A 10494-nucleotide genomic window follows, 5' to 3' on the forward strand; every position below is an offset into this window, starting at 1 on the left:
CATTTTTACACTCATGCAAACAGGAAATGAAACGGTTTCATGTTTATTTTATTAGTCGTAAACGAGCGAATCAGATCAACTGGGTCAGAATCTTTCAACAAACGTCACCTCCGCACCGCCCTCTTGCTCCTTGCGCTCATGGTTGCGGTAATTCGCACAGGCGCTGTAAATCCCTCGAACCAGAAACAACACTGAGATGACGCCATAGTAGCCACCGTAGATGAGGAACTGCAAAAAGAGCCTTACGTCATCTCGAAATTCATGTAATCATGTCTAATTAAAAACAAGATGTTCAAGTTGTGGGCATGCGCCAGTGATTAATCTCCACTAGGTGGCGCCACATCCCCACAGTTGCGCTTTTATTCACGTGTTGCGGGCTTTCTGGAGCGCCGCAAGCTTTCACAAATAAAGTCTCTTTGCGTGTTCTGCACAAACCTGTGTCACGATGTCTAGTCCCAGCACGGCCTCATCCACAACTATGAACGTTATGACGGTCTGCAGCGCCAGAGCCACGAAAGTGTTGATCCCGAATGTTAATGCGTAACATTCCATGGAGAGGTTAGTGGCGATCTGGAACCTAGAACGACCGAAAGTTTAGATTCTCTGCGAATATAATAAACTACACACAGATATTTACCATCAAAACACGGTTTTATTCACTGATTGATAAAATATCATCATCTTAGAATGCATAAAATATAAATTTGAAAAAAAAAAACCCCAAAACCCTGCGTGCGGTGAACTTACGCAGTGATGGTGATGAGAAGCATGTAGCAGGACTTGAATAAGACGTAACAGGCATAGCACACCCAGATGCTGCTGGTGAGCGCCATCACAAACACGGCACCCGTGGCCACGGCTGAGAACATCCCCAACGCCAACTCTCCCCACACGGCCCAGGTCACCCTGACGTGACCCACGGAGAAGGCGGCAGCAGCGCCTGCCGTGGATCATCCAGTCATTCATCAAGTTTTTACCTCCAGGCCTTCTATTTAACTCAAGTAATTCTTCTTTATGCTCCCCATTGTTTCAAATTCATATATATATTCCTTTTAATCAGCTGTCACATCAAACCGACACTAGTCTGCTTGGTTTTAACTTTATTTATTTTTGATTTTAAATTTTTTGATTTTATGGTATTGGATGGTATGGATAGATAGAATATCACTAGATTTATATTGAAATTACTGAACAGCAGCATATTAAACTGACTCGGCTGTGTTTAGATGCTGCTAAAAGCAGGAATCACTGAAAGTTGTTTTTCCTCATCCACACAAATATTCCAAACCAGCCTTACCCACGACACAGCATGCTGCCTCTACACCTCCGTTGTAGATGGATGATACGGCAGATGGTTCTATGTGGTCCCACATCAGCTGGATGTAGTTGAAAACCTGCATGTAGCCCGCTGTGGCCAGAGCCCACCACAGGGACCAGTAGATTAAGCGCCTGAAAGGTGGACGTATTTCAGACACAAAGCAACACCAAAATGAAAACTTTCATAAATTTATGTTGTTTTATGAAAACCACAATATTTCACGTTTGCTCAAAATTGAAAGTGTGATGGATACTGAATAAATAAATACCTTGAGGAATAGGATTCCCTGAAGCTTTGCCACAGCAGATGACCGGCAGTCACCACATTTTCCCTGCTGCACCAAGCAGCACATCCTGCGCTGTCATTCTCCATCTTTGCCGTCCCTGAGCCAGCTTCATCCTCATACATCACTGGTTCCTTGGGCCCTTCCTGTCCCAGTGGACCCCCGACCTGGACCTGCACTTTTAGAGGGAGTGTAGTCCTTTTCCCTTTGAAGAAGAGACTCTTCTGGGGCATGGGCAACCAGAAGGAGATGAGAAAAGCCACGCTTACAACCCCCAGAGTGACAACATTGATGAAATAGTAGTCCACTCCTGTTGATTAGAGTTCACTCTCAAATTTTGAAACGTAGGTGAGTGCAGAGCCGTCATAAATATATGTCATATTGTTAAGCAGACTGGGAAATATTCATTTACCTTCATGCAAAGAAATGATTGTAAACTAATAATGTATTCATAGGCTAGGAAGCCCTACCTGCTAAGGAAATAAGGATCTGTCCCATTCCGGCACCAAAAGTATATCCACTCAGCATGGCACCACGCACATAACCAGTGGCTCTTTGGAAATGTTCAAGTGGAATCACACTGTAAATGTAGGACAGGTATGCTACCTCTGTGGCTGTCACCACAGCATAATTAATCTGTTAACAGGAAAAAACAGTTAAGAGATTTCAGATTGTATGCTGAATTTATAGCACCGGCATAATACTATGTCTTAAATTTTGCCTTCAAGTAAATTGCAGTGCAGCAAAATCATATGATGCTTCCAGTCTTTTGGGTGATCTACAGTAGATACCTATGGTCTATTATTATGTGGTCACACAATACAAACAAATTGCATTTCTAAGTTAGTAGAATAGCTATTATTCAAATGATTTTCAAGTTCATGTCAGTGTTTTTGTGGACCTGGACGACGGTCATAGCAGGCAGACCCGGCACAAAGCACAACAGGATGTATTCGAGGATCAGAAAGAGTCCCTGCACCATAATGAGGGGTTTATGTCGGAGGAGATCAGTCAGGAGGAAGACTGGGAAGAGGAAAGCCAGGTAGGAGTAGGTCCAGATGGGTAACACATAGTTGGTCACCTGTGGGAATCAAGCACCACAGAACAAGTTTCTAATCCTGACAGATTAAGGGTTAATCACAGTTGAGGTGGAGTCGGTCTCACACAAGTCCTTGTAATTAAAGATGGGGAACTAATACAGGGAGACTGTAAAGTTAATAGTATGCCATGAATCATACCACTTCCTCAGAGATGTTCTTGTGCGGTCCAATCAGGTAGGCTGTGATGAATGGTTCCGCTACTCTGCTGTTTGCAAAGAATCCATAGAGTGACAGAACCGCGGTGGGGTAAGCCCAGCTGGAGGATCTAATGTGGGCCCAGCTGATCATGATTTAACCTCAGCTGGATCGTCTTTGGCTTCAAGCAGCGCTGCGTAATTTACTGAGAGTCTCTGAAATCTGGTTAAAATAATGGTGTCTTCTATTAAAACGTCCGTGTGCTTTTACTACTGTTTTATGATCGACAGACTTTGGTCTAATATTAAACAGTAAAACCGCGTCACTTATGTTTTTAAAGCGCCGTCGGTACTACAGCACGCATGCGTACTGACTGCGTACGTCGCCATAGCAACGGTTTGTTGCAGCTGATGTGAAATCACTCGAGTACTTGTACCGACAATGAAACTCAAGCGGTTCCTTCTCAGATATTATCCACCAGGTAATATCGTTTGTGACTTTTTAAAAATACATAGTGATATGTCGCTGCAGGAGGAGCGTTATAACGTGCTTCGGACTGACATGACTGGAGCGCGTCGTAGCGTCTGTTCGGTTTATTCTATTCCGCCGTCATGAGTGGTTGTGGGTTCATTCTTTTTTTTTTTTTTCAGGGATCATCTTGGAGTATGAAAAAGGAGGATGTTTGAGGACCAAATCAATCGATCTTCTGGATTTGACTCCGACGTGAGTTTTGTCGTTCAGTGGAGTTAAGCTGCGCGTCACGGTGACGCACTGGGTGGTGTTCCACAGCGCCAAGATTCCCGCCTCGGCCGTCAGCTGGGATAGGACCCAGCTGACCCTTGACCCGCAATTCGGGGTCAAAGTCTCCTCTTTAAGAAAATGGGATGGATGGGGTTAAGCAAACAACATCTTAGCTAAGTGTTGTGTCGTAATCATCCTAATTATAGTATTATTGTTTGTCACCAACAATAAAATAAAATTATGAAAGAATAGAATGTTGTCAATGTCATGCTAGACTGGTTAGAAAATTAAAGGATCAGAAAAAAAAGCATCATTGAAACCTATAAGAGTAGTAGATGTTATTGTACTAGTCGTACTAGTAACAGTAATAGTAATAGTAGAAGTGGTAGTACTACTATAATAAGTAACTGTCATGTGATCTGATGGGTTCAGATTTGACCTGTCCCAGAGCGTCGGGAGCATCAGATGTTCTCTTCAGGTTAACAGTGTTTAATGAAAAACAACATCGGTGATAAGAGATTTACAAAATGCATTTTCCCGCCATGCAGAACAAATCCAGATGAGTTGCTGGAAGAGATCCGGAGATCAGAACGTCTGATCACAGAGTCCCGGGTCGATCAGGTCAGAAAGCTGATCGTTCAGCTTCAGCAGAAACAAGGCCAGCAGAACCATCACAGGTTCTCCTTCTCCAAGGTCAGACTCCGGACATTCACGACCCGTGATGAATAAACCAACAGAATGAAAAGTCACATGGATATAATTTACCTGCATTATTTTTGTGCATTTTGAATTTTTTTGGAATCTGTGGAATGTTTGGAGTTTAACTGGTGAAACTAGAGAGTACTCCAAAGAAGGCACTAGAGTGCAGTAGTGGTTAAGATTTAGAATTAGAAGAAAGGAAACAGGCTATTGACATGATAATAACAAGTACTGTATTTACTGGATATCTTCATGTCTTGAGAAATATCTTTTAAGAGGGTGGCTGGAGGATTGTGATATTTTTGGCTTTAAACATGTTAGAGAACGTCCTGTAGAAGAAGAGAACATCCTTCCACCTGTGTTGGACTTGTTTTCACATAACATAATCTGAATAATACAGTAGTGCACAAAGAATGTTACAGATGAATATATTGAAAAACTACTTTGCCTTTGAGATTATGTTTTCCAACGTGTCTGGCCTTTTTTTTTTTTGCAGGAGCTAAAGGCACACATCCTGCCGCTGACAAATGTTGCCTTTGACAAATCGGGGTCAAGGTAGGTTTTTTCCGTGAAGCACAGATCTCACACACTTTAACAATAAGGAAAGGTGTTTGTTGTGTAATGCCACTGTGTTCTGTTCCTCTGCAGGTTTATAACTGGGAGCTACGACAGGACATGTAGAGTTTGGGACACAGCCTCAGGCACAGAGCTGCACACGCTAGAGGGACACAGAAACGTGGTGTATGCAGTAGCCTTCAACAATCCCTACGGGTAACGGGCAGCATCACAAAACTTTTATAACCACAGGGAACTCTGTTCATCCTTCAATTGACACTTTTGTTTTTATTTGATCTTTCTTGAACTCAGGGACAAGATCGCCACGGGCTCCTTCGATAAAACCTGCAAACTCTGGTGCACCGAGACGGGCAAATGTTTCCACACCTTTCGTGGACATGTGTTAGAAGTAGTAAGTTTGGCATTTAAATGACATAAATGGCTTTCAAAATTTGTAAAGATGATTTCATACAAAATAGATTTGCCAAATGTCTTCTGGCGCCGTATCAGAAGCAACACTAATGAGTGTAAAAGAGTTTGTTTTTACGTCGTGTAGGTGTGCCTGGCGTTCAATCCCCAGAGTACGCTGGTGGCCACGGGCAGCATGGATTTCACCGCCAAACTGTGGAGTGTGGAGAGCGGGGAGGAGGTGGCCACTCTGACAGTGAGATATCTTTACTTACTACATCCGAGTGCGTCTCTTGCTCTTTTTTTTCCCCTGGTAAAGTGTTCCATTTATTATAAATGTATTAATGAAATTTACTTAATTTCCAAGTGTAACTGTTCCAAAATGATGTAATGTTTCTCCAGCTGATGGCCAGAGCCTTCCTGCCCCTCATACCCCCAGTGTGTGTCACTAATAACCCTCTCTTAGAGTGCAGACTGCACGTGGGTCTGCGGTGTGACTGGTTGGTTAGCCGGCTGTGTTTCAGTGTGAACTCACTCCCTGCTGCTCTCTTTTTCTTTTTGTACTTCACACTGTTAAAAATCAATCACGCTAGCAAGAGACAATCGAGTGCAGAGTTTCAAACTCGACAATCTAAGGATCCACCTTTAAAACCGAAGCCTGTTTGGATTATTTTACGTGAAATTGTATTGTCAATTTTCATCCGTGCAGGGATATAGATGGAGATGGAGACGAAAGGAGGAAAGGATGAGAGAATCAGAGGAAGAATAATACCTTCCATTTGCTTTCCTTCAGGGTCACACTGCGGAGGTGCTCACTCTTTGCTTTAACACGGTGGGAAGTCAGCTCCTCACTGGCTCCTTCGACCACACTGTTGCTGTATGGGATGTCGCTTCAGGAAGGTCAGACGGTGGCAATTGTTCTTGTAGCGTTAGGATTGATTTGTAGAAGTCATCTTGTACAGTTCAGTCCACAGGTAACCCCCTCCTCTGTAGACTGTACATGTGCGGGAATCCACGACTGACACGCTGCTTCCTATTCTGCTTTCGTCAGATGTGTCCATATTCTAAGTGGTCACCGGGGGGAAATCAGCAGCGTTCAGTTTAACTGGGATTGCTCCCTCATCCTCTCAGGCTCCATGGACAAAACCTGCAAGGTGATCGATCGAATTGTGTTTGCGTGTGTTCTTTACTGACCCATTCAAATACATACAGTACATACTCTGTCTTATTTGTCACTCCTCGTTTCTTAATGGAGACGGATGGCTCTTATCACTCAAATCCACCCTCCTCCGGTTTATTCTCCATCATTTTGAGGAGAAAAAATAAATCCTAATTCTTTAATCATGCCGAGATGAGTCACGCTCACGAGTAGGAATTATCCTCCACACTGCAATTTCTCTCTGGGGGTTGGTGAACATAAGGCCACATAAGACAGCCAACAGCCAGCAAATTTAATGAGACTGTCTATATTCACTTGTGTGTCATCCAGAATGATATGTGTGTGTGTGTGTGTGTGTGTAATCACAGTTGTGGGATACAGTGACTGGAAAGTGTGTGTCCACCCTGGTGGGACACACAGAAGAGGTTCTCGATGTGTGTTTCGATTTAAGCGGTCAGCTCATCGCCACTGCGTCTGCCGACGGTGAGGCCGACATTTCCTTTCCTGAAGGTTTCGTCACCAGTGGTGAACATTTACATGGACGCCGTGTTTCCGTTTCCTGAGGCCTGATTGCAACAAAATCAACATTCGTTTGTCACTCGTCAGGTACAGCGCAGGTGTTCAGTGCAAACACACATCAGTGTCTCCTGACTCTTCAAGGCCACGATGGAGAAATCTCCAAGGTGAGTTAGTGTGTGTGTGTGTGTGTGTGTGTTTCTCCAGGGATGTCAGGAACAAAGTCTGTGCTCGTGTTTCAGTCTTCACAGCCAGATTCAGTGACGACAGAAAGGAGCGAGTTAGGACGCCGGACGATTTAATCACGGTTACACTCCTTGTTTGAAGCTGTAATTAGAAAATCCCCTCCCTGTTCTCCTTGGCTGAAGGTACCATCATCGGACAAGGAGAACACAAATACGTTATGTCATATGTGGCAGGCAGGAGTTCATTTAATTCACCCTAGCGACACATCTGTTGGGAAACTCTTCAGACGTGATAGGTCCTCTATTTGGAGTTAATTCGGGATAAAATGTGACGCTGAAGTGGGGGGACAGGAGGCCGAGCCTCTGGCTGTTTCGCCTTTACAGCATCCTTTGTTGAAGTAGGACACATGACTATTGTGACGCTTCAGTTGATTTTAGACTAATTCAGTGTCTCGGCTCCAAACGAGACCATCAGTGTTTTTCTGTTTTTTCTGTGAGAGAACACATTCTACACGCTATCAATCACCCAGTCTGGTCTAAATAACTACGATTGGCCCCATTTTAGAGGTTTCTGTCTGTTTGTGAAAAGCGTGAGGGGTGGAGGAGTCTGTTTACCGACACACATCAGGCAGCCAGTAATAAATAGGATGGATGAAGGATCATTCCAGAGGATTATGACACTAATCTCCCCCTAGCAGGACACCTCTCCTCTTCCCCTCCATGCTCCTTAACCACGACCATCTTCTCCGTTTTTCCTCCATCGGGCTCCCCCTTTAATTTTTTCACCACGCTGCCTTTTCCCATTTAAAATCTGGAACATGATGGAGTTGTGATGGAATCATTTTAAAGACATGAATGGACTTTTTTTTCCCCCTGCTGTATAAACAGTATAAAAGTCAGGGATTCACAAGGTTTACACCCCCCCCCCCATATGGGATTATCTATCAGCTTTATATTCGTACTGATTGTCACCACGACAGTTTCTCAAAATCCAGATGTTGTGAAATTTGCTGAAAACCCAGATGGATAAAATTACAAAAACACTTCTATTAGCACACGAGTTCATCTGTTTTCAAGCAGAAAATGGAAAAGCAGTTTAAATCTGTTAATTCTTAATTCTTAATTTGGCTAAACAGATGAAAAGAGGACATTAATTCACACTTGAACCCTGCATTTAAGAAATGAGGTTAGAATTTGAATGCACTGGGGCTCTTCAGTCTTATTTATACCCTTTTCCTGATGTTTTCACATCTCCGTTCCATTTGCATCTGTTTTTATTCAATTTTTCCACCGGTCATAATTTCCACTGTCATCTTCTTTCTCCAGTCGTCTATCTCTGTCAGCTTTTCTAGTTTGTTTCCATTTCCTGCTCAGGATTGCTCCTCGGTGCTCAGTTTATAGTTTTATAAAAACATACTTTACTCTTATGGCCATCTAGAGGAAGCTTCATTTAATCTTTTCTTTTACCTTTTAGTATAGGGAGACAAAACCCCAACAGAGAAATCTCAAACAATCAGCTTCAGCCCTGATGTTCACAACAGACCCTCACTGATGCCTTTATCCTCCTCAAGCATTGAAATTTGAATAACCTGTGTGGAATACTGCAGCTGACGTGGTGAAAGTGCTCTTAATCCGTTCATTTCATCCACTTCTGGAATAATAACTTATTCAGCAGTTTCTCTTGCACACTATCACTCATGTGGCACACACACACACACACACACGCACACACACACACACATCCCGCTTTCTCACACACACACCTCTGAAGAATTGCTTTCTTGACACTCCTGGTAGATCTGCTTCAGCCCCCAAGGCAGCAGGATCCTGACCGCCAGCTCCGACAAGACAGCTCGTCTTTGGGACGTCAAGTCTGGAGCCTGCCTACAAATTCTGGGGGGTCACACCGACGAGATCTTCTCCTGTGTCTTCAACTACGAGGGCGACACCATCATTACTGGTATGCAGCATCCATACACACACACACACACACACACCCATCTGATGACCGTACGCTGATTAAAATGTAGCCTTGAGCGGCTCCCGGGTAGCAGACACAAATGTTTAATTGCATATTTCAATGGAGGAGTTGAGCTGTGTCCTTATGTGCAGCCACCTGTTCATGCTTGTGCTCTCTTGCAGGCAGTAAGGATAATACATGCCGGATCTGGTCCTGACTCATACACGGAGAAAGCAACCCATCTGTGCTGGTCACGTATGACCCACCATATGTGCAGATTAGCGATTGAAAACCCTTCGGTCATGTTTTGACAAAAGTGTGGTTTTCAGCAGAGTAAATCATTGTTGTTTGATTATGCAATTTGTGTCTGTACATGCTGCTGTTCTCTTTCAAACATCACTTGTTTCCTGGCTGTACTAAAAGTATCCTAAATGGTAGAATTAGCTTCTTTTTTTTTTTTAGCTCATAACTTGCCATCTCAGTTAGTTTGAATTCTACGCTGTTGTAACAGTTGTCTCTGACTTCATCTTAACATTTTGTTGGGCGCTCAAATACTTTGAAATTCTTAAATTCTATCTTAGAGTGTTATTATAGAGAACATAACTTTATTTTTGTTGTAACATTTTTAAAAATGTATCATTGTAACGTACAAACTTAAAAGTTGTAACTTTCCTGATAAAGCGTTGACTGATCTCTCTTATTAACCGTCTGTATGATCACAGCTAGGCTCATTTCCTGAACTGTCAGATCAATTATTTGAGGCATGTAATTAAAATACCATCTCAATATAAATATAACTGGGTCTGACGGAGGCTGTGCATGAAGAACAAATGACACAAAATTTGCTCAATCTTTGTTCCCGTGCAGTACGACATGCAGGAATATGAAAACTGTAGTGAATAATGTTAGCATAAACATCAGTGTGAATGTTCGCCTATGTTAATCTGACATCCTAGAACTTTTACTTCCACTGCCTTTCTGTGACTTCTGCCAAGAAGAATTTCCTGAAAGCACAAAGAAGAACGTTTCAAGATGAGATGAACTCCAAACTCCTCTCCACCCGTCTCTCAGATTTGTGACAATGCTGTGTAACGCTGATTTGAAAAATGCTCTACTTAAACATGTTTACTTGATTTTTAGCTGAATGTCACAAATGATTAACACCGCCTGCATTTCACTTCACGGAAATTTATTGATGTCAAAAGATGAATACATTCAGTTCTACTGACAGGTTTTACAGCTGAAACGTCTGCTTTCCCCCCCTGATGCTCATGTAACACTAAATACCACTAAATAAACAGACTAAATTCACATACAAATTCAACATGACAAACCAGAATCTGTCTTCCTGATATAGTAAAAGCTAAAGAGAGCAGTTCACTACTCCAAGGTGCAGCAGTTCCAAATCTACAGTATAAACACCACTGCCACCCCA

At 42.9% G+C, this 10494-nt stretch overlaps 2 protein-coding genes across 2 annotated transcripts; one reads left to right on the top strand and one right to left on the bottom strand.

Moving 5' to 3' along the window:
* Positions 1–84: 84 nt before the first annotated feature.
* On the bottom strand, positions 85–2989 carry LOC137596210 (thiamine transporter 2-like). The gene is made up of 8 exons (XM_068316521.1): positions 2840–2989; positions 2503–2682; positions 2072–2237; positions 1587–1911; positions 1298–1449; positions 748–940; positions 436–577; positions 85–228 (listed from the first exon to the last, which is right to left on the bottom strand). The coding sequence occupies exons 1-8, from the start codon at positions 2987–2989 to the stop codon at positions 85–87; spliced, it is 1452 nt and encodes a 483-aa protein (XP_068172622.1).
* Positions 2990–3263: 274 nt separating this feature from the next.
* On the top strand, positions 3264–10123 carry daw1 (dynein assembly factor with WDR repeat domains 1). The gene is made up of 13 exons (XM_068317720.1): positions 3264–3317; positions 3487–3559; positions 4126–4270; positions 4773–4831; positions 4925–5047; positions 5144–5243; positions 5388–5495; positions 6033–6139; positions 6291–6393; positions 6767–6881; positions 7005–7081; positions 8897–9059; positions 9242–10123. Exons 1-13 carry the CDS (start codon positions 3278–3280, stop codon positions 9274–9276), a joined length of 1248 nt encoding a protein of 415 aa, XP_068173821.1. The 5' UTR covers positions 3264–3277; the 3' UTR covers positions 9277–10123.
* Positions 10124–10494: the final 371 nt, after the last annotated feature.

Source organism: Antennarius striatus, chromosome 6 (assembly GCF_040054535.1).
Source record: "Antennarius striatus isolate MH-2024 chromosome 6, ASM4005453v1, whole genome shotgun sequence".
Classification (NCBI taxonomy): domain Eukaryota; kingdom Metazoa; phylum Chordata; class Actinopteri; order Lophiiformes; family Antennariidae; genus Antennarius; species Antennarius striatus.

Coding starts and splice junctions, on each gene's coding strand:
- LOC137596210 (XM_068316521.1), bottom strand. CDS start 2,989: ATGATCAGCTGGGCCCACATTAGATCCTCCAGCTGGGCTTACCCCACC. Junction 1,450..1,586: donor AGGGAATCCTATTCCTCAAG/GTATTTATTTAT, acceptor TCCACCTTTCAG/GCGCTTAATCTACTGGTCCC. Junction 229..435: donor GACTAGACATCGTGACACAG/GTTTGTGCAGAA, acceptor CTCTTTTTGCAG/TTCCTCATCTACGGTGGCTA.
- daw1 (XM_068317720.1), top strand. CDS start 3,278: ATGAAACTCAAGCGGTTCCTTCTCAGATATTATCCACCAG. Junction 6,882..7,004: donor CGCCACTGCGTCTGCCGACG/GTGAGGCCGACA, acceptor GTCACTCGTCAG/GTACAGCGCAGGTGTTCAGT. Junction 9,060..9,241: donor GGGCGACACCATCATTACTG/GTATGCAGCATC, acceptor GCTCTCTTGCAG/GCAGTAAGGATAATACATGC.